The sequence below is a fragment of the Phaenicophaeus curvirostris genome, chromosome 7 (genome assembly GCF_032191515.1).
Source record: "Phaenicophaeus curvirostris isolate KB17595 chromosome 7, BPBGC_Pcur_1.0, whole genome shotgun sequence".
NCBI lineage: Eukaryota > Metazoa > Chordata > Aves > Cuculiformes > Cuculidae > Phaenicophaeus > Phaenicophaeus curvirostris.
In genome coordinates, this window is record NC_091398.1 from 38,072,443 (window position 1) to 38,097,442 (window position 25,000).

Below are 25,000 nucleotides of genomic sequence, written 5' to 3' on the forward strand. Positions count from 1 at the left end.
AAATAGTGTTTCTCTATTAATACATTCAAACATGCTTTCTATTTATGTGACACTTAAAGGGTGCTTTTAAAATGCAGACAGTGGGTTAACATCAGCTCTCCGGTGTCACCATGTATCTTTACACTTAATCACTTGCATTAAAGTAATTAAGATAATTTAAATAACATTAGATATTAATTGTCATCTGTAGATTGCTTTATACAAAAAGAGAGTTGCCAGAATTCTGCTTATCGTTTCCGCAGCAGGGCTATCTTTTTTCTTGGGCAAACAGAGAAAGCATTCACATCAATGGCTAAACGTCTGGTTAGTGTTACTGAACTACATCTATTCAAACAAATTATTTGGAATAATCAGATGGTAGTCATGTATCTTTTTCCTCTACACGTGTGTGGGGTGTCAGCATGTGTTTAAGAAATTATTTTATACACGACAGAAGTCACAGAAATAGGATGAAAACAAATTCATAAATGTTTGGTAGGTACAGTATTTGGATTTGTTCACCACTTACCACCTGTGAGGCCAGGCAATGTGTAAAGGTCTTTGCTGATAGTCCTGTCCACTCGAGATATTACAGAGGTTAAAAGTCAGATTTTGCTTATCTTCTTCTTCTTGATGAGGATTTGTACTTTCTGATGCATCAGACTTATTCAATCTTGCCAGTGCCATTAACGGGGAAGACAGACCCTCACACTGTGTGGTATAAAGTCCAGGCTGGGCTTCACAGAGTCCAGACTCGTGATGTGCATTGCTGCTTTTCATTAAACCGCCCAAAGTTCTGCTCTTCTCTTGGCCAGGCAGACCCTCCAGTTGATAAGCATCTCCATTTCTTTCAACACCAATTACCTTTTCCAAATGGGCGAGCTTATGCTGTGGCATGAACCTGTTAGGAAAAAGAAGAAGAAATAAAAAAATCTATATTGTGCTTATGCTGAATTTCAGTTTCACCTGGTAATCGTTAATTAAGTAATAGCAGGTGAGAAGGTAAAATATGGCTGATGTTTATATCTATATAAGCAACAAGTCCACTAGCATTCAGTACGTTAATCTTTAAATACACATTTTAGTGAAGGTGATACTTGTGAAATAAAATAATAGGTTCACTGACTGAGAAGTCAAAGTTCTTCATGGAACCACCAACGGCACATGCATCAAAAGCCAGAACAAAACTATATGCCTGCTAAAATAAGACAAAGGGAACATCTTTGGGAAGTAAATTCTACCAGAAAAGTCTTGGTATTTTTTCCAGGACTACAGCTAAATGCAGTGGTGTTCTATCTAACATGAGTCTTGCCTGTGTCTAGACTCTGCCCAGCAAGTTGCTTCATCATAGGTCAATGAAAGCTAAAAAAAGACAGTTCAGTTTCTAGTAGCATGGGCCAAATGCATACCATAACATGGAAGTGGGTTGTCTTACCCAGTTATCCTAGCCTGTTATCTCTAATCATAGAAAGGCTGGGATGGGAAGAGACCTTAAATACACCTACGAGAAAAGGGTGGAGTTTTACATCCATTCACAGGATAAAAGCAACCACTCCCATGTTTTTTTTTTCACAGGTGTGAGTAGTGAATGTTAAGATGGCCAAACTCAGGCAGAGCTGCTCAGGACCTTCCTGAAGTACCACAGACAGTTTTAGACACCACTGGCTCTTACATTTGATGTCCATGCTGCAGAAACCCCTTCCCAACAGCAGGATGCATTTACACAGTCAGATTGAGGCCATTGAACTCATTTTTGTAATAGATGAAAAATAATAATTTATGCAGATCTAGTTTTAGTGTTTGATTTAAAGTACTAGTGATTTATGGTCCTTCCCCAGGAAACACTCAAGTGAAGTTCCTTCATTCAGCTATGACTCTTCTAAATTAACATGGAGAGAGGACTACATGCATGGCCATGGGATCCTCTTAATTCCTGTCTGTACCTCAAGTTAATTTACCCCAATATTATTTACTTATATGCTTCTCAGTGTGACTATGGTTCTCCCAGATAAGTAGAGACATTTAAATTTTCCATTTCCTTTTAATTTCCAAATGTTTACACACTATAGCAAGTTTATTGAACTGTTTACTAAAGCCAACACTTGCTCCACTTCATCAACCTCCTTCACAGTTCTTCAGAGTTTTACTCCCTCACAGCTCGTTTCTGGGCTGTGAACAAACCACTCCCTTCTCTCTTTGTCAAAACAAATATTCCTAAACACCAGAATCATACACTTCACTCTGCAGTGGAGCACATTTAAATGCAAACAGACTCTTTTTCTTCAAAATCACCACCAAAATACAAACACACACACACTAAGCAAGCATTACTGCAGTTGCCCCCTCAATTAATTGCTTTGAGGATTTTTCTTCGGAACTCCAAATCTCCTTTCCTGAGTCAGTCACTGCATAACTACTCCATGTAATGTCTATTTGATTTGGCTTGCTGTCCTTTGGCATATTATTTTCACGTTTGTCTATGCTAAGTTCCATTTTCAAGCCACTGATCTACCTTTTTTCTGGTGCTCACCATCACACCTTGGAGCTGCTCTATAGATACAACCAGAAAGAGTTCAGTCACATTCAACATCCAGTCATAGAATCACAGAATGATTTGGGTTGGAAGGGACTTTAACGATCATCCAGTTCCAACCCCCCTGCCATAGGCTGGGACATCAGCAACAGCCCCATCCAAATTCGTTACCGATGTTAGAAACAAGACAGGTTCCCGAGTGAGCCTGAGCTAAACCATTCCCACCTCAGACTCTCAGAGCATAAAAGTATAAATTCACTGTGGCTGAATTCCATACATACGTGCAATTAACAGTGAAGTCAGCGCTTTGACAATCTAAGCTGTATTATAGGCCTAAAATTGGCTGGTGGTGGCTCCTCTGAAGTGCAGACACTTCCCTGTGAGGATATAATTTTATATATATACACATGGGAAAAGCTGAAAGAGAAAAAGGTTAAGGGATTTGCTCTAAACCACCAAGTCTGACTGAATTGAGAGGACTGGTTTACCCACCCAAATTTAACTACCAGAAGTCGAAAAAGCCTTGCTGTTAAGAAGAATTGCTTGACATGTGAGAGGTCAGGCTGTATCCCCCTGCCTGTCTTCAATCTCCCAGCCAATCATTCACTCAATGCACCATTTCTAATTCTGAAGAAGTTTTCTTCTTAGTTTTCAGCCCTTATAAATCTGATCCGTCACTGCAGAATTTCTAATAATATTAGATAAAACTTCACTGATCTCTCTCTGGAATAAACTATTTAATATCCTTTATTTAAGACATGTGTGTGCAATCAATTCCATGGTATTTACTTGTATTGCACAGACAGTATTCATCATCTTGACAATTTTTAAAAGTTTTAGAACACTATTTCACTTAACAGGTTTTTTTTAAAAGAGAGATTTATTTGATGGTTAACTTTGGAACAAGTTATCTGCATTAACATCCATTGTTTTGGCATAAAGTAGTTCTGTATATTTTACTAACAACAGTGGAGACATGATAAAGGATGTAGGCAGAGAGCCATAAACAGCTCTCGCTGCAACCCACAACGTTCATGTAAAAGCATTAATTTTTAAGAGTTTGATTGGAAGACGTCTCTGTGCTCAACCACTTGGCTTTTACTAAATACAACCTTGTATAAAATGTACCTGAATATAACAATTTTAACTGCAGAAAGACCATTGTAAATCATATGTAGTACCAACTAGTCCACATGATTGGAATGATATAATGGATACTGTACTCCCTAACCTCTAGCTAATGTTCTTTATGACACGTAAATAAATGACCTGAAAATAAACTAATAACAACACGAAACCTTCTAAACCTGTTCATGTGCATTTCCCAAATGCAGGCTGGATAAAGACAATGTCTCATTAGTGCATTTTTTTGTGTTTACATTTTCTCCAGTACATTTTTCATAGAATCATAGAATAACCAGGTTGGAAGAGACCCACCGGGTCATCGAGTCCAACCATTCCTATCAAACACTAAACCATGCCCCTTAGCACCTCGTCCACCCGTGCCTTAAACACCTCCAGGGAAGGTGACTCAACCACCTCCCTGGGCAGCCTCTGCCAGGGACCAATGACCCTTTCTGTGAAGAATTTTTTCCTAATGTTCAGCCTAAACCTCCCCTGGCGGAGCTTGAGGCCATTCCCTCTTGTCCAGTACTCCATCACTTGGGAGAAGAGGCCAGCACCCTCCTCTCCACAACCTCCTTTCAGGTAGTTGTAGAGAGCAATGAGGTCTCCCCTCAGCCTCCTCTTCTCCAGGCTAAACACCCCCAGCTCTCTCAGCCGCTCCTCGTAAGACCTGCTCTCCAGCCCCCTCACCAGCTTTGTTGCTCTTCTCTGGATTCACTCCAGAGCCTCAACATCCTTCTTGTGGTGAGGGGCCCAGAACTGAACACAGTATTATGCTGCAACTATTCTATTTCTCCTCTTCCAAACTTACATTAATTCTTCTTTTATGCGACGTTCCACAGAGAGTCATCTCTCCATCCCATACCTGCTCAGATCTTGGTCATTTATACACAACAAGAGATTGCTGGACGCCTACAACACCATCCAGAAGTCCATAACCTGGAGAAGAAACAAGTGCTCCTTTTTTTTTTTTTTATTTGGGGCCAGTATCTACTCCACAATGATCACCAGAGTTTCTAAAATCCTTGTTTAACTTTGAGAAGAGGCAATCTCAGAGAGGCTTAGTATCAAATAACAGAGCTGAGGCAGGAGCAGACATACGCTTAAAAGAAAAAATTTTTGACAATGAGGGTGACAAAAGACTGGCAAGGGTTGCCCAAGCAAGTAGTAGAGTTCGCACCCCTGGAAACATTCAAGGTCAGGTTGGATGGGGCTCTGAGCAACATGATGGAGTTGAAGATGTCCCTTGTCACTGCCAGGGGTTGAACTAGATTACCTCTAACGGTCCCTTCCAACCCAAACCATTCTACGACTCTATGATTCTAAAAAACAAGCTAGAGAACTACCACAGCAGATCGGTAGGATTTAGTTACCAAGAAGAATGCACCATTTTTCTCAACTTCAGTTACAATGTACACTAAGCATTTAAAGAAAAATGCCATCGCACTCTATTTTTATTACGAGAGGACTGCATTGTTGCTATTAACTTGTGAGAGCGAAATCTTGTACGTGAGAAACTTTCCACAAAAAAAGTTATCACCAAAGCATATAAATATTACCACTTTAAACAGATTCCACAAGGTACTGTCCCTTATATTAAAAAACCCAAAAACAAAACATGGAAAATGTTTTAATTTTATGTCAAAGTTCAGAACAAACAGCGAGAGACTCAGACATCTAATTTTAGTATCACTACTTGCTTTCAAAACTTTCAAAACTATTTTTCTTTTACTTATTCAGATTTTTGAGCATCTCTGACATATTTAACAGCCAAATTTAAAACTTTATGACAAGTTCTAAGAGTAAGCCTTGAATACTTTCCCTTTATGCATACTGAGTATAGATGTTTAGTTAAACAGATGGGTTAAAAATTAAATTAAGTTCATCTATAATAAAAATTCCACATATTAAATCTCAGAATTTAACTTTAAATTTTTGCCATTTTGAATAATGGAATATATTATATATTTTCTTCTAATTTATGCCACGAAAACCCTGCTCTAGGAAACCCATGTACTTTTCCTTGAAGCAGAAAGACTTTTTCCGCTGCTCTTTCATAACGTGGTGCCATGTTACATCATATGTGTTTATTCAAGCACTTAATTTGCCCTAATAACAAATTGTTTATGGGAACGGGTTTCTTTTTGTGGCACCCAGAGTTACTTTGAGCAACATTTTAGTAAAATCAACAACAGAAAAAACGATGGAAGGGCCATGATGTCACTGCCTAATGAATAGAAACCACATCAGAAAGACTAACTGGAGTGCTGGTTTAGGTTAGATCAAATTATACGAGCAAGTTCTGTGTGTTGTATACTGGCTGGAATAGTAGCAAGGATAATTTGTAAGAATGGATATAAGCTAAAAAAAAATAATAATAATAATTTGAATTAATGAAAACTGGCTCGTGTTACTGTAGTTACATTTGGAAGCAAAGCTAAAGATAGTTCTGAAGGATTTATTTCTTTTAATTACATTGCTATTAAAGAGGTAAAAAATAATAAATGGAGATACTCATGACCAGATATTATATATTAGAAACCTTCCCCAGGCCTTGGAGCTGGAGCATATGCATTTTAAAGCTGATGCATTTCCTTCACCGTTGATGATCAAGGCATAACTTAAAATCTAACAGATTCATTGTCTGAGAATTTCCTTCGTTTTTCTTTAAACACAATCACAAAAGTCTCTTTGCTAGTGACCTAAAACTCGACAGAGGTTTGTGGAGAGCTTCTGTGCTTCTAATACATGGAGTCTGTTTGGGTTATAACGATTGTGATGGTCAGTCATTTCTGTCATTTGCAATAACTAGGAAATTCCACTTTGGCACTTTCCTTCTTTCTTTCTGCTTCCATTAATTTATCCCGTTCCTATGATGAATTTGTGCCCATAATTACTACAAATGGCTGGAAAACTACATAACCATGCACACATATTACTGGCCAAACACTTCACAAACACCAAAACTGCAATGGGTATCTTTGAGCTTTCTCAAAAGTCAGAATTTTGTCCACTCTGTTCTAAGGAAGGTTATGAAAGTAGCTCTTTGGAGGCCAAACAGGAATAGACAGCAACTACATTAGTATATAATTGCGGTTTATATTTATGTACAAATTTATATATTTACATTTTTTATATTTCATGTTACGAATCACATACAGCAGTAACAGTTTGAAGCTGAAAGAGGGGAGATTCAGATTAGATATTAGGAAGACATCTTTTCCTGTGAGAGTGGGGAGGCCCTGGCCCAGGTTGCCCAGAGCAGGGGTGGCTGCCCCATCCCTGGAGGTGTTCAAGGTCAGGTTGGATGGGGTTTTGAGTGACCTGATCCAGTGGGAGGTGTCCCTGCTCATGGCTAAGGTTCCTTCCAACCCAAACCATTTGACGATTTTATGATGATTCTATGATTTATATTTACCTGCTTCTCAAAAAATTGCAACGACTGACAAAACTGGGAGAGTAGTCTCAGTTCAATTACTTTTTTCTTCATTTTTTCCCCCTGAAACTACTATAACATTTTGCTCTGCAGCAAGACAGAGTTGCTGAGTGTGGTCTAATGTCCCAAAGCTGAGCCACAGTTCAAACTTAAAAGCTCAAAAGAAGATTCCCAATATTTAGGGAATTTGATATTAGGGTTTATTGCACTTGTCACATACTTTCAGGGATCTAATTTCACTTTCTGATCTTTAGCAATGGTTGTAATTCTTCATTCAGAAGAGGGAAGAGATTACTTGTCAGCAGTAATCTCTAACACAGATAATGCCATATAAATATTAGGGGCTTATAAGCATGGACAAGGATTAGGAGCAAAGAGAGAGAACAGAAAGAAAACTGAACAGAGCCAAGATTAAGCACTGGGAAGGGCACGACAAGAAAAGAAATACAAGGTCTGCAGCTCAGCTTCTCTCCCTACAGTAGAATGTATATTTTCCTGAGTAGAATAAACAGAGTTTACACAGATTTCTGTGTTTGTGAACTGCAAGATACAGAAGTAAGGAAATATTATTTGAGATGTGATGATTTCCCTCACTTTTTTTTCTCTCATCTTCTCTCTTCTACAACACAGGGGAAATACAGAACAGACTCAGGGAATCGCTGAGGTCAGGAAGTCTCTGATCTGGCATTCTGCTCGTAGCCCATCCTGCCATGGGCAGGGACACCTCCCACTGGATCAGGTTGCTCAAGGTCCCATCCAAGCTGGTCTTGAACACCTCCAGGGATGGGGCAGCCACAGCTTCCCTGGGAAACCAACGCCTCACTATCCTCACAGTAAAGAATTTCTTCCTAATATCTAATATAAATCTCCCCTCTTTCAGCTTAAAACTGCTACCCCTCATCATATAACTGCACTCCCTAATAAAAAGCTAGATAATATCTAGCATCCATATTTGATACTGCCAAAAATTCCCACTTTCACTTAGTATTTACACTTTTCTTTCCAATCTAGTATCACTCTGACTCAACAACACTCATATTACTTTATTCTCTAAGATGCCATATCTGTACTCAATATAAGGATTGTCAAACTGATCTTTAACTTTCCCCTCAACGTCACATTTGAATTTCTAACGTTAAGATTGCTGCTCGAGAAACACTGTAAAACTTACATCCTTGGTGACCAGGGTTTTAACTAAAGCAATTTTTATTCCCTCAAATACATGGAAAGGTATCACTTTCCAAAACACAAGCCTGCAGTGAAGCTATGCAAAACAGGAACAAAAGCAGGTGAAGCTACTCCAAAACAAATATATCCCCAAAAGTCTAAGCTTTCCTGGTTTTGAATCCTCTGTGCTGCTGCTCTTGCTAGACATTATTACAGCCAAAAGCACATCTAGCATTATCCAGTACTTCTGGGATTATTCCATTTTGTTACATATTTCCTCCTGACAAACAACTTCAACAATACCTTAAGTGCTTTAGGTCAGCAAAAAAAGTATCAGATAGTGAATACTTTGCAGTTTAATACCAGAAGGGAGACTCTAGACCCACTGAAGTCAAAGGCAAAGCTCACTTTGCCTTCATGAGACACAAAGCTTGACCCTAAATATATTATTTTCGAATTCACATCTTCAATTTCCTGAAATCTTTCAACACTAAATGAAAGAATCTGTGCAGTTATAATTTCTAAGAACATTATTCTCAACAAATGAAATTGTTATAATTTAAAAACTCCTCAGAAAGATGGTAATGAACTGCAATACATATTTTATAATGCAGATGAAAATAACTTATGCATTATTTTGCACAGGACACGAAAACATGAATTAATTGATAGTACAGAAAAGTAATTTTCCCTATAACTAAACATCATGACTGCGTAGATCTGCTACACCGACACTGCAAGGTAACAGATAACACTTCCAGAGCATGAAAAGTCACCTTGATAACAACTGTCAGAAATTTAGGAATTGCGGACTGAAGTTCTGCTTCTGCAGAAGTTCAAAAGAATGACTTACACCATGGGGAAAAAAGTTAGGCTTCTAAGAATTACAAGGGTTTTTAAGGTTCTTTAGGATCCTAAAGGATTGGTCATGTCTATTAGTGCTTACTTCAACAGAAAAACACCAGCTCAGCTCTTGAGTGCTTTTTTAGAAAATGCAAATTTGACATACAGCTCCAGACCTTGCTAAACAGAACTGGAAATGGGTGTTTGAAAACTGATATCACACCTTAAGTCATCTTTTTTTTTTTTTCTTTTTTTTTTAATTAAAACTAATAGCAGGATCCTGTAACATATAATTTCCTGTTTTGTGGAAATACTTCTAATCAGGATATAGAGGATGGATGTCCCCTTTAAACAGGCTGTTTCGTAGCATACGCAATGCAAGAGGGAGTGCTATCATAACACTTCAATAGTTAAGGGACTTTATGAGAAAAATACTTCCAAATGTTTCCTAAAACCTTCCAAACCGCACCAAAGAACATTATCGTAATATTATGTTTCCCTATGGCCTCCAATACTTAAGCTTGCGATTCTTGAAATGATACTTGGATGAAAAATACAAGTTTATGTAATGTATAAATTGTTCCTAGAAGAAAAGTTGCCTTTAAAATTACTCTGTATAGATGTCAGATATTTTACATTTTCAATAGCCTTTCCACATTAATTGAACAAATAGTATGCTGGTGCTTTGAGCTGCATGTGAAGAGTCTGTAGTTGAAAACCGAACAGTCATTGTGTGATCTTATTCATAGCAAATATTGAAAACAATAACTGTCCTAACCGATTACATATCAAGTTACCCTTAATAGATATCCATATTTCTTGCGCAGTATACATAATCCATATAAACTGTATACCATATATCAATAACATATTCCAGCGAATCCACCATCAAAGAGTTCGTTTACAGTAGGTTTTCATTTGACTCCGGGTTGTAATGTTCTGTGCAAGCATAAGCTAACCATTTCAGTGATTTTGCCAGCAAGCTGCTTTTTGGCAGATTATTGGCAGTACGCATTGGCAACAAACGAGTGCAACTAAGCCCTTCTTATAACTCACAGGTAAATAATGATTTTAATAAATTTATGTAAAATGTTCCACTTGCTGACATCTGGTTTTGATAATTCACTCGACTGTGCAAATGCAAACTTCTGTGTGTTTCTCAGGAAAAACACATATTTCACCTTAATTATTTAACACTTTCTCAGGTAACCCAAGAAATAAATAAGCAATGAAGCCTACTTACACTTGAAGCTTTAACTGAAGAAAGTTTTATCTGAAAAAGCTAGAGAAATAGAAAATATAAAAAATAATTATTGCACGCACGCAAAAATCTAAAACACACTTCGTCATTAACATAACATTCAAACAATAATCATAGAATCATAGAATGGTTTGGGTTGGAAAGGACCTCAAAGCCCATCCAGTCTCACTCCTGCCATGGGCAGGGACACCTCCCACTGGATCAGGGGCTCCAAGTCCCATCCAACCTGGCCTTGGACATCTCTAGGGATGGGGAAGCCACCACTGCTCTGGACATCCTGGGCCAGTACTTCACCACCCTCGCAGTCAAACATTTCTTCCTAATATCTCACCTAAATCTCCTCTCTTTCAGCTTCAAACCATTACCCCTCATCATATCACTGCACTCCTGGACAAAGGGCCCCTCCTCAGCTTTCCTGTAGCCCCCCCCCCACAAATACAGGAAGGCTGCTATAAGGTCTTCCCAGAGCCAGCATGTGAGAACTTCAAGGGAAACAACAAAATCAAAATAAAAGCCTTTAATGACACCAACAGGAAGATCCTCCAGTTCTTCTCTTCATCTACGTCCATGCCTCCAGTTCTCAAGATTCTGGTTCCCCAACCTGCCATGCTCTTCCTGGTGTCAACTAGTGCCAGCTGCCCCCATGCTCTTAAGGTCCTCCCACTCCAAATACCATGAGAAATGTGCTCAGCACAAACATGCAACCATAACTAAGGGAAGAAACGTACTTTAAAAGGTTTTACATAGCAAACTTCCATGCCCATTCTGCTTGTGGATACTCAAGGTTCTATTAAATAACAGCTTTAAATGGAATGAATAGGGAACAATTACTAAGCATCAGATTTTATTTGTGCCCAAATCAGCCTAGAATTTGCTTGCTGGTTTTGAGCCTTTGTTCATTTATGGAGCCGGCAGTTTAGAATTTTGTGAGGCTTGGCAACATGGTTAAAGGCCAGTGAATTCTTGTTGAGATCTATTGGATGTGCTGCTAAAACCTGCTGTTGCTATAGTGGACTTGCTTTTAATTCAATCTCTTTCAAGGATTCAGTATCCTTCCTGCACGTTGGAAACCTAAGGGCATATATTTGTATTGTTTAAAGGCAGGAAATTCTGTGAACTGAAATGAGAACATATCCCTTCTGCCTTTACGGACTTTTGTTACTTTCTCTTCCTTTTGGGGTTTGGAAACAAAACCAGTGAAAGCTGAAAGTCTGAACAATAGTGAATTACTTTCAAGGAGAAAAAAAGTAAAATACTAAGTATACTTTTATAGCTTTATTCATACACTTTGTATATATGTAAATTGGACTTATCCAGGCATCAGAAAACACTATCTGGACTGGGGCCTTAGACTGCAAAAGGATCATACTGTTTTTGTTATAAAAGACTGTGGATTTTGCTGTTTTACTTTATTATTATTCCTTTACTACCTTGTATTAACTTGTACCCCACTGATTTCATGGCAGAGCCTATTTGTTTCATGCTAACCACAGAAGTAGGGCAGTCACATTTTTATTTTAAGGAGAAAAACTATGACTCTTTGCAGTTCTTTCACTTTAACTCCTTATCCAAAGAGTCACACATCCCTCTTCTAAATGATGCAAAAGGTAGGTCTGGATGCTGGGACCACTGACACTGCACGGACATATGAGATGAGAACTGGAGAAAGATGAATAGGGAGATATTTTCTGCTAAAATTAAAGAGTTGGATAGATATTACACTTTAGACAATTACAGCATTGAACTTTCTTAGAGCAGCTCTGTACTAATTACCAGAAACTCTGGAGGCAGAGTGGCTGCATTAGCAGCAATACCTGATCTCAGCAGGATGCATTAATCCCAGTCCAGTACCAGACAAATACATCCACGCAGCTTTTGGTGTTCAAACTAGCTTGGCTGGAGTAAAGTACCTTTATTATACACAATGAATTATACTGTACTACTTTATAAGAATAGGATTATAGATTATAGGCATGGTTCTAGCTCTCAGGAATACTCCTGCACCATGAAGAACTACAGAGATCCAACTCAGTCTGCAACAAAACTTGCTGGAGGAAAGCTCCTGTGGAGCTACCTGAAGTACAGCCATTTCAGCAAGAGCTTAAGCACTTACCCAGCACTTACCCAGCAGTGTTCCTTGCCTACGGCGACTAACAAGTTGACTGTTCCTATCCATAAGCTTAAAGGCTAAATATAAGTTACAGTGGGACGTAAAGCTTGAGAGAGACACTTGACACCCAAAATATTGCTTGGCCACTAAGTCTCTCCTAGCTAGTGTTCACACTTGCTAATCCCTCTTCCTGGACAGCAGCAATTATGACATTAGTGAATGGCAGGACTTCTGTTTATTTGCTTTCTTTTGGCACGGTGCTTTGTGTGCATCTCATCTATTCTTGGAGGTTACAACAACTGAAGCAGGGATCACAATAAGACACTATCAATCATCATAATAAACACAGCTCAGCTGTTTCCATGCAGTCGAAGCCTTTGGTGGAGAAGAATCTTAATAGGAGATTTGAAAGAGCATGAAGAAGTGGTTTTACTTTAAGTGCTTGCAATAATGACTTCCAAAGAAACACTCTTGACCATCAGCCCTGGGGAACAGGGAGCTGAAAGGTACGCATGTTCATCCATGGATCATCTGTCTTGTAGATCTCTACATAAAAGCAAAGGGGATCCATAACTACTAGTGGTAATACTTCTACAGTCTTTGGTGCAGAGGTGGGTAATGAATGGAAAGGCTTAGTTTCAACATGAGACATCATGGGGTACATCATCTTTCTCACGGAAAAAGTGGGTATGCTAAATGTAGCACCTATGATAACCAGCCCAACTAATCTTGGGGTCAAATGTTCTCTCTTACTCCGAGTACACTAATTTAACAGGTTTGCCCAAGTGATCAAAGAACAACTAACATTATTTCTTGAATATATGATGTAAACATTTATATGCTGCTACATTACAATACATAGATGCCCAAAGTAGCATAAGCCACCAGTTTACAGGGCCTGCTTACCTTATTCTTGGTTCTTCAAAAAGTGTAGTTAAAGACTCTTAGGGAAAAAATTACAACCAAGTTCATGAACTATATAAAAAACTGGCTGTGACACCATTTATTAAAAGTTATGATAGACTAGAAGGTCCAACTAAAAGGAGCAGATGCACTGTTTGCAAAGTTGTAGCTGCAGACAGGTTTTTTTGTGCCAAGATCAAAAGAACAAGGTGTTCATATAAATGGCATTTTTATTTTGATCCTATTCTATATGAGCTTGAGAAGAGATCAAAGGAAAAACTACCCAGGTTTCACTATTAACACTTAACATAGCTCCAGTCAGAAAATCCTTTCCAGATTGCTAGTGCAATTTGAAGCCCAGCACTTTTCTGTTCTGTTGGGTATTATACCTGAAGGCACGGTTCAGATTCCTTGACCACCTTTTCAATTGTGGAAAATTGCTTCTAATACATAATTCCAGTTATTTCCATTTTTATGACAGTAACCCCTAGACACTCCAGATTTGGGGACTACATTGTTTGGGGTCGTACCTGCAGTTCCAGAGAGACAGATTGCTCTGAAGTAGGGACAACATATTACTGACTGCATTCAACAGTCAGGAAATTCAATACCGTTGGAGTCAAGTACTAAAGTCTGGCTCAACCCCTGCCAATGGCAGTTCCACTGGAAGTAAAGCATACCAGCTTCAACTGAGTATGTAAACAAACCTAATGGGCCTTTAAAACATGTAAAGGTTCCCCTTGATAGCTGGCAAGAATAAATGTGCTTTAATATGTTGTATTGCTTATTACGACATTATCCAGGACTACTACTATTAATTAATGCTTCTATTGCCTCTCTTAGAATCCAGCTATGTTGTATAAAGAAAAAATAATAATATATTTGATTACTTACAAAGCCAAAGCATGCTAACAAATTTTAATATTTATTCTTTCTTTGAATGTAAGCTTCTCATTGATAATTTCGTGATTTAGAGCAGAAAGAATTTCTTTGACATACTAAGACTACAGAAATCTGCTAATAAACAGGTACAGCTTATCAAATAACCTTTGGAAAAATCAGCAATCTAGCACTCATAAGAAAAATAAAAAGAGAGCGTGCGTCCTTCTTCCTTCCAATAATGCTGTATTAAAGCATTTGTGTTACAAAGTCATTCCAAAGTTTATTGTAAATGCCAAAAAGTGGGCATTGATCCCACATGAGTTGGCTCAGCTATGACCCACCATCTTGAACATATTCATTTGATCCAACTCAGTTCCAGGAAGGGGTTTTGGGTTTTGTTTTGGGGTTGGGTGGGTTGACTTAACTCTCATAGCAGTAGATTGTACATACTCAAAGAGATGGCAAAGCCGTGGCTCCAGGAACTTAGTCAATGCTAAATATATGCAGGTGAGCTGTGGCCTAGAGTGAACATTACATTTATGAGTTAAACGAGACAAAATGTCTCACGTGCAGTCAGAATATGTTCATGTTACACACAGCAGCCAGCTGGCTATAAATCCAAGAAGTAAGCTGGAAAGCTTTAGAGTTTAAATGGATGAATACAGATATAAATGGAAGAACAGTGGTTTGTCGCTATATGAATGGCTTTTAACCAAAAAGAGGGGATTGCTTTCACAAGGGTTTTCCAAAAGAGTAACCTTGTTGAGATGAAAAAAAGAATAAGTATGATGATTGGGGCATTCCACATATTTATATTTTCTGTTTTGTTTTGAGACAGAGAAGTCTGATTCAGTGTGTCTCAACAATTATAGCATGGCTTTACATACAGGTGTTCCTAGTGAATAGGGACACAATTTCTTCGATAATATCTCTGCAGCTGATGATCCATAAACAGGATTTCTCTATCAATTTATCTCAGGTTCAAATTACCACGAGCTGAGCTGTGAGAAGACATGAACTGTTTTTCTTGCCATATTTCCAGCTCTTAAGTAACGTATGCTATAGCCTTCTCTACCCTATATATGAATCCCTAAACCCATGGCCAATGATCCTATCTGCACACAAAACCACCAGACCACCTGCTAAATCAACACCATTCTGGCAAGCCACAGAGAATGAAAGAGGCATTTCACATTTCTTGGACTTCTTCTCTTTTTATTAAATGACAGTTAGTAGAATGTTCTGGAATACAGACCCAAGAAATGCCCTAATAGGTTTTCATAAATGTAACCAACTCCAATATCAGCTAAAAATTAAAGATAAAAAGGAACTTCACATGCGTGTTCTATGTTTATATTCATTTACATGTTATACACGTATATATGTTATGTATGTGTATATAAGTTATATTTGTGTAGATATTATAATTTTTACAAAGCTTTTTTGATGTTTAAAAGTAGCTGTAAACTCATGGTTTTGATGTACTCACTGTTGACAGAATCAGATGGAAACTGTAGGAAGGCTGATAACAAGTTTGCTCCCCAAAACCTTTCTCCTATATCACTGCACTGACTGAATGCAAATAGAGAGGGAAAAGAACAAAGATTTGCTGTTCTTTACAGTCACGCAACGAAAGTGTAGGTTAAGTACAGGAAGTATTTGCAGATTTCAGATATTTTGTGGACCTTTGTTACTTTTCCTTGCATTCAGATCTAATCTCAGCCCCGGCACAGGGCTGGACTTTCATGTTCTGCAGTCCTTCACTAATAGAAAACCCAACCCACTGTGACACTTAGGTCAAAGTGGACTCGATCTTAACTTCAGCTTTTGTAGTCATTTACCCATGCTAATGCATTAAGGAAAAAAATGTTTCACTAGGAAAAGAAGGCTTAAAACTACACTGTTGAATAAAATAACAAAAAATATTTAATGTATATTCATAGTAGAACATGGCTACAGACTAGAAAAATGTAACTTTCAGAAGAAGTTTGGATATATAATGCAATGTTCCACATCAAATATGTCACAATCAGGTGATCTTTGATCCCCATGCACATAAAAACACTAGGAGTTTCTTTTTTTATGATTTCTGATACCAAATATGTATACACCTCCAACTCACTCAAGTTACCATTAATAACTACCAGAATATTTTTAGAATGTCCTTCAAACAGAAGAGAAGTATTCTCTCTATAATTTTGAAAAAGCAATAGATTGTGTTTGGTTCCTCAGCTTCAATCAAGCCTCAATTTTGGATTATATGTCTGAAGTCAGAATTCTTAAAATAAGGCAGTTTTTTATAGAACCAATTTCTGGAGATAAAAAACTCCCCTCACAATATGAGTGTAATCAGCTCTTCTAATATAACTGATTCTGATTTGGAAGTAAGGTACATGATCATAAATATAAGGAAGGCTGCATGATGAATGCAAGAGTTGTTCCACCAGTACTCATGTGAATAAGCATAAACACCCCAACATAGTTTTATTTTACTATGCTGTTCTAGCACTTTCAGCTCTCAGAAACATTTTTGTTTTGCAGTGTTTCACGCTGCACACCTTTGCCTATTGTCTCTATTACCCGATCCTTTTTCTCGTTCCTCTCCAAATCAAATGTTTCTTTAGTGCAGGAAGGCATTGCATCCCAGTTATATTACACATATTATATTCCATTACGCATTTCCTATGCATACAAAAAGGCTACTGCCTAGGTCATGGGAAATGCTGAGCACTTTCCTATCACAGTGGCTAACAGGGGGTTTGGGTATGTTGCAGGAGAAGGGCTCAGAGCATGATGAGCAACTTAAATATCAAATTCATCAATCAGCAATATTTGGCATGGAAAATGGTTCTGAATATGAATAGGGAAATATCTGGCTGTCAGATATTCAGAAGCATTATATGCCAATACAGTTTTAGGGAAATTGCCAGCTCTCACAAGAGCATTCAGCTAATTCTTCATGGATCATCTGTACCCTTGGGATCTTTCTGGAGGCACCTTCCACCTTTTCATTTATTGTCCTTTGTGAAGAAAACAGGAGATGAAAGTCTCACCAGAAAGTAATAAGAACATTAACCTCTAAGTACTCTGGATTTTGGTAAACAGCGAGATCCCTGGAAATCTTAGCTTCTCCATATGAATTAGAGGAGAATAATGAGACTGAGCAAGAAGTCATGGACTATGTTCATCAATATGTGCCTTTTATGTAAACTAGACTGTTAATTGAAAAGCAGTTTTCAGAGTCTCTTAACAGGCAATCACCTTAAAATTAATCAAAGTGCTGTTTTCTTGGGGTTTTTTTTAATGGGGGAAGCGCTCCTTCGGGCACTCAGAAAATTGCATGCCTCCCCGGTTCCATGCTTCCCACTTCATGTCATTGAACAACAGTAGGAGCAGATAGATGTGTCCCAAATGGACCTTTCTACAGGGCAGGAAGACATTGGGACAATGGGCTCTGTTTAGGCTCGAGATAAGAGTAGGTGACAGCCTACAAGATCTATGGATGAAGAAGAGACTTGTTATCAACATCACCTACTAAAGCAGGATTGTATGGTCGGCATCATTGCACAGGGTTGTACAAGACAGTGGGAACTGTGATGTCTGGGATCTGCTCACCAGCCACTGCTTTAGGTCACAGTCCCCAAAATAACAGAATTTCAGTTATTAACAGATTTTAAGCTTATTATCACCATGCCCTTAGTATTCAATAATTTCTTTTCTCATTTACCTGTGGCTTTCCCTGTTGGTTTCTACTAAAGTACCTCCTACAAATTCTTCATGAACAATTTTGGGGTTTTTTTTCTACATAGTTCATCTTAAAATATTCCTAAACTTGTTCAGTGCCTAGCAATGACTCGTTAAAAAAATAAATCTCATAACAGTAATACAGTGATAGATATCAAAGGTGAAAATTGGAAATTATTTTGCACTCAAACAGCCTGAAAACATATTCAAAGAGCATATAGAGAAAAGGTCTGTATTTGTCTACAGATGTATTTCCTTAATATTTTTTGATCTATTTAGTTCAGCAAGAATGACCAACTTACATTTTTCAGTGTCTTGAAGGACCTTATTTCATGAATTTGTATAAAAGGCAGTAAAGTACATATAAGTGCTTAAAAAGCAGCCAGGAATATGTGCAAGAGTTTGTTGAAATAGTGCAATTAGATTCAAAATACCAAACACTCAAATTGCTTCTGACATTTGGTCAGAGTCGCTTTTGAATTTGCACCTACGAACAATAAAAAAAAACAAAAACAAAAATAACCACTAGTTCTGAAGGAGACTGATCATTTCCTTTGCAATATTTTACCACAGAGCAGTTATTCTCTCTTTCTACCAGACCTGACAGCCATTCAAATGCACTGGTTTTGCTGCACACTAAACTAGAAATATGATCTCTACTTGGATATTCATCTCAAAAATATTTTCTTCTGTCAATTCTCAGTAACTGCATTCAATAACAAGCGTGGCTATTGAACTTTTAAAGTATCAATGTTCACTCATCTTCCTGAGCTTACACATTGCAGCTGCAGGGAATAAAGATGCTGAAAGACTGTGATCTCTACCCATAGCTTAGATGCTTATCATAACCTTTTGTGATATTTAATTGGCACTCCTCCTTCATTTCTAAATGGATGATTCACAGAGTCAGTCTTCCAGGAACAAACCACTTCAGCTATTCTCTGCATTTCCTTCAACTCCTCCTCAACCGCATCCAGCCCTCTGCTTGACCCCACGTTTAGTAGACGTTCAGCTGGTGAATCTGAGCTAAAACACATATTATGCCTTTTTAGAAGAGAATGACTAAGTAACACCTAAAATCAGATGAGAAGCAGTGCTTAGTTTTGTTGCATATGCATCAGACGGCCGGAGACGGTGAACATTAACAAATAAAGATCAGGGAAAAAACAAGTTTTTGTATTAGAAATAGAAAAAGAAGGTTGAAAAAAAATGCCTACCTCTCAGAAGACATTAAGAATCTTACAGAAAAAAGAAAAGAGTAGAAAGGTCATGGATAAATTCTGCTGTCAGTCCTGCAGAAATATAGGAAAGAGCTTCATATGATCTCAGATGCTGACTGAGGGTCACATCAGGACACAGAAGGAAGCAACACATGAATGAGATGGCTATTTCAAAAGGTTTGTAGTTGCTAAATTTATGCCGAGATGCTTAAAGTGAAAAGTGTAACAAGTAACTTCCTGAGTTAACATCATTAGCGGGAAAAAAAACAATGAACAAATGGAAATCTAGTGCCTGGATGTCAACATGTACAACATAATTTTCTGAATCAGCCACATGAATGAAAAGGGCTGAAGTTACACCCAAGGAAAAAAGCAGATGAAAACAGAGAAAACCACCATAGAATGTTTTTCTGAAACTACTGTATCTCCTGCTTCCAGCAGCACCAGCCTTCAAACCGCCCACCCAACCTGTGACATTGGAGCTCTTCCAGAATACACACTGGTAAGGGATTATTAGACCACATGAAGTTCAAAACCAGCCTTCTACCCACCAATTATCCGGGAGATTTACCCCTCCCTCTCAAACCATACCCTAGTTATACACATCATTCATTGCTTTCAGGTAAGTACACTGCATTACAGAACATCTTAGCAAGTTTGTGGATGACACTAAGGTGGGTGGAAGTGTCAATCTGCTGGAGGGTCGGGAGGCTCTGCAAAGGGATCTGAACAGGCTGGACCGCTGGGCTGAGTCCAATGGGATGAGGTTTAACAAGGCCAAGTGCCGGGTCCTGCACTTGGGGCACAACAACCCTGTGCAGCTACAGACTAGGAGAAGTCTGTCTAGAAAGCTCCCTGGAGGAGAGGGACCTGGGGGTGTTGGTTGACAGCGACTGAACATGACCCAGCAGTGGCCCAGGTGGCCAAGAAGGCCAATGGCATCTTGGCTTGTATCAGAAACGGCGTGACCAGCAGGTCCAGGGAGGTAATTCTCCCTCTGTACTCCGCACTGGTGAGACCACTCCTCGAATACTGTGTTCAGTTCTGGGCCCCTCACCACAAGAAGGATGTTGAGGCTCTGGAACGAGTCCAGAGAAGAGCAACAAAGCTGGTGAACGGGCTGGAGAACAGGCCTTATGAGGAGCGGCTGAGAGAGCTGGGGGTGTTTAGCCTGGAGAAGAGGAGGCTGAGGGGAGACCTCATTGCTCTCTACAACTACCTGAAAGGATGTTGTAGAGAGGAGGGTGCTGGCCTCTTCTTCCAAGTGACAGGGGACAGGACAAGAGGGAATGGCCTCAAGCTCCGCCAGGGGAGGTTTAGGCTGGACATTAGGAAAAAATTCTTCACAGAAAGGGTCATTGGGCACTGGCAGAGGCTGCCCAGGGGGATGGTTGAGTCACCTTCCCTGGAGGTGTTTAAGGCATGGGTGGACGAAGTGCTAAGGGGCATGGTTTAGTGTTTGATAGGAATGGTTGGACTCAATGATCCGGTGGGTCTCTTCCAACCTGGTAATTCTATGACTCTATGGTTCTATATATGGGAGGTTTTCTGAGTAGGAAACTATGGAATATCTCTGATGAGGAAAGGATGAAAGACCTGGATCTGTATAGCCCGGAGAAGAGAAGACTGAGAGGGGATCTTAGCAATGCTTATAAATCTCTAAAGGATGATTGTCAAAAGGATGGAGCCAGACTCTTTTCAGCGGTGCCCACTGACAGGACAAGGGGCAAGAAGCACAAACCGGAGGATGGGAAGTTCCACCTGAAAGCGAGGAAAAACTTTACTGTGAGGGTGACACGGCACTGGAACAGGCTGCCCAGAGAGGTTGTGGAGTTTCCTTCTCTGGAGATATTCAAAACTCACCCAGACATGTTCCTGTGCAACCCGCTGTAGGTGACCCTGCTTTAGCAGGTTGGACTGGAAGATCTCCAGAGGTCCCTTTCAACTCCAACAACTCTGTGACTCAGTGAATCACTTCCATTAGCTATGAACAACTTCCAAACTTAACATTTGGAGGTCCTAATGCCAAACTTGTTTATTTAACTGCTTTTTGAGGATTTTTAAAAATATAATCTACCTGTTTTGTTCTTTTTTTTTCACAGTAAAGTCATTAACCACCCCCCCAGCTACTTCACTGATCTTGAGATTTTCATGGAGATGTGGTAAAAAAACGCAAAAACCATGATCACATCTAACTGGAATCACCTACACAGAAAAGTTCTACTCTCTCCTTTCTGCAATTATTCAAGAGAAGAAAATAATAGAGTGTTGATTCCTAATCCTTTTAGCTCAGTTGCCACAAACGGCAGAAGTAACTCCTAGTTGTGTATCACACTGAAGTGGCTTCAGTGGCACCGTTGAGGACCACTTGCCTAACGGCCAAGACAGATGTGGGAAGCCTCCCAGTCCCAGCTCTCCTGCCTACCAGCTATCAATGTTTTCAGTAATCCCTTGATCTCTGCAGCCAAACCAGCTGTTTATTTTGCTCTATTGTGAAGACCAGTGGTACCTGATCTACTTTTGTAGCTTCTTGATTCTACTGTACCACAACCAACAGCAACAATAAAAATATTTTTTAGAGAAAGACATTAAAAAGATCCACGGTTTTCTAAAATATGCTTCTCCTAGGTACAGTGTTTATAAAGAGTAATAGAAAATGCTATTTTTAAAATGCTGGGAATGCAGTCCTTAACTCAAAATAGTTCCAGAATTATCCATTACAATTCAGAACTTGTGTCTAACTTGGATATTTAGTACATTTACTCTGAGTTTTATAGCATACTAAATGGTTTCACTACTTTTTACAGAAGCAATAGAGAATTATTTCTACTCGGATTCAGTAATGGAACCCGTAAGCCAACGATCTTCCATTTCTGAAGTTTCCTAGTTATCCTGAAACAATAAAAATACATCAGGACAGCAGCAAGAAAGCAAGTGGACAGTTCTCAAAAGCATCTCAACAATAAACCAGCAGAACCGTGATACTTCACCAGAATGTTCAAAAACTAAATTGAATGGCAGCATGATTGCAGTGGTTCCAGTTATGTTAATTAGGCTGGATTCATGGTTCATTGATGCTGCAATTATGCTGCAAAGAAATGCTGCAAGCATGCTATCTCATCCTCTTGCAGCCTGCTGAGTGTGCGGCCATTATTCTTCTTGTGGCAAAAAGACTTTCTAAAGAGGTAACATGTAGGAGTCACATTTATACATACACCTCGCGGTTTGTGAAGACGCAATTAGACAATCACATTTTGATACTTTCTTCCTTTTCAAATTGAATAGGAAAAATCGCTTTCCAGGTTCATTGGCCATTTTTTAAGCATACTTTACCATGCCAATTTGCATACTGAGCATACAAATTATAAGCCTTATTAGCCACGTTTCAACCACAGGGTAAGTAAAGGAGGTGAAGAGTTTTGCCCAAAGTTATGTATCTATCCAGTGGAAAAAGATCCTAATATCTCCCACCTTTTTTTTAATCAGAGAATCATAGAATGGTTTGGGTAGGAAGGGACCTTAAAATCCATCCAGTTCCAACCCCCCTGTTGCGGACAGAGACACCTCCCACTGGATCAGGTTGCTCAAAGCCTCATCCAAGCTGCCCTTGAACATTTCCAGGTATGGGGCAGCCACCACTGCTCTGGGCAACGTGGGCCAGGGCCTCCCCACCCTCACAGGAAAAAATTCTTCCTGATATCTAATCTAAACCTCCCCTCTTCCAGCTAAACTCCATTACCCTTCTCCTATCACTACACTCCTCATCAAAAGCCCTTCCCCAGCTTTCCTGGAGGCCCTTTCAGTACTGAAGGTCACTATAATGTCTCCACAGAGCTTTCTCCTCTCCAGGCTCAACAACCCCAACTCTCTCAGTCTGTGTTTGTACAGGAGGTGCTCCAGCCCTCAGATCATCTTCATGGCCCTCCTCTGGATCCATGTCCTTCCTGTGCTGACATCTCCTGATTGTCCATTGTGGAGAGGATGCACACAGAACCCAAAAAGCAAAACCTTCTGCTTGAAAGATGATTTAAATAAGTGGCAGGTAGTTTTCACTGTTTTCCTTCACTCTGAGCTCCAGCCTATCTATCAGCAGGAAGGAGGTTTGCCGTGACCCATGCAACCATGCAGAGGTTCTGCCAGGTTGTCAGGAACCTGATTTTGCAGATCTTCAGAAGACAACAATTATATCCAACTGAATAAAACAAATAATGACTTTGTGATAGAAGAAAGCAGTCAAATCATCAACGATATATTAATCTGATGACCCAAGTTATCTTTCAACCAAAAATATGTTTAAATCTATCCGCTTGCAATGGAGGAACTTTGCTACTATTTTATTTGCCATTACCTTAGTAACTAACTATTGTTAAGTGTTCAAGTTATGCCTGAAAATTAAAAATACATTAAGTATACCTGCAGATATCTATACATGATGAACATCAGAGTTAAATTAACATCTTAACATCAATTTTGAAATATATATTTTTTAATAAACTACAGTATTGCTGGATTTAGTCCAAAAAAATTTAACATGATGCTTAATTCAGTGATGCCAGACTCCTAACGTTACTGTTTCCTTATTCTAAGAATATTTTGGTAGGTGAAACCTTTGCTGTCTGTTCCTTGGCAATAATAAACTAAGGAAATCTTAATGATACCAAAAGAATGAATAAATAAACCACAGGAGGACTAAAGCAGAAGACCTAAACTTGTATACTCCAGTTCCCTATATCCACATGCACACCCTACTATGGTTTCACTGAGGTATTCTGTGAAATAAAAGGGGGGCAAATGGTCATTGTATTCTCAAGTAACTGAAAGAAGATGCAAGAAGAGTTGAATATATTGGCCTGAAATGAGAAGGAAATCCTGTGATAGCAGCTCCTTACGTAAAGCGTGTTTGCCCTTCCACACAAGTCTTCAGAAGTTTTCCAGTTTTTATTGGGTTGAGGAGGAAGGGATGGAGGAGGATGACTGACTGAACAGTCAGTCTGTTTTGTTTGGTTTTTTTTTAAGAACCACTCTTTTTAAAAACTAGCCCCTTCAGAAAACACATTTTTCAATGCTTTTATTCTCAAAGGACCATCATGTGGAAGCAGGTGTCTAAACAGAAGGCAGGTCAACGCACACGTCCAAAGAACTAAGTGTCCTTAGAGCCTAATTTCCAGGTTCACAATTGACGTAAGCACATAGAAGTTCAAGTCTCATTAAAATTCAATGTTTTTTAATGGGTCTTTTAAAAAATTTAAGTAAATCTTGAAAAATATTTGATACTGGCCACTTCAAAGCTGGCTTTCTGAACTCTGGGATGATTGAATTTCCATAATACAATTACGCTTGTAACGGAGCTGGATTGAAAGCTAAGTTCAGCTTTCAAACAGTCTCCCCAAAATAGTTGCAGATGATGTGTATTTCAGTTCTCTGATCCTCAGGTGACACCAGTATGAACAATATTAGTGAGATATGCACTAGGAAGGGAAGGCAATACTCTCACTAGAAATAACCATCTTTTCCACAGATGAATGGATATCCATAACAATTTAACCTAACAAGACATCTAGCTTACGTGCACATTTAAAAAATGATAATGGCACTTGTCTGGCAGGTTTGTTCCTCAATGTTTCATTCAATGACTATTCCAGTTCTTTTGCTTTTTTTTTGACTACTATTATAGCAGGTCTTTTCCCAAATTAAATCTACTAGCAGTTCTCACCCAAGCCACAGCTCCAATTAATACCCAATTTGAGTCTTAACACAAGGAATTCATTCACAGACAGCACTTTGGATCTAGCTTTTA

The 25,000-nt window shown here is 38.9% G+C and overlaps 1 protein-coding gene across 9 annotated transcripts in view; it reads right to left on the minus strand.

The window, feature by feature from the left end:
* The window catches only part of GTDC1 (glycosyltransferase like domain containing 1), a 174,152-nt gene that overhangs the window by 36,557 nt on the left and 112,595 nt on the right, over window positions 1-25,000 (minus strand). For all 9 annotated transcript variants that reach the window (XM_069861584.1, XM_069861583.1, XM_069861590.1 and 6 more), the window contains one exon: window positions 509-880. In XM_069861584.1, the coding sequence (XP_069717685.1) occupies window positions 509-880 (372 nt within the window). The remainder of the gene's footprint in view (window positions 1-508; window positions 881-25,000) is intronic.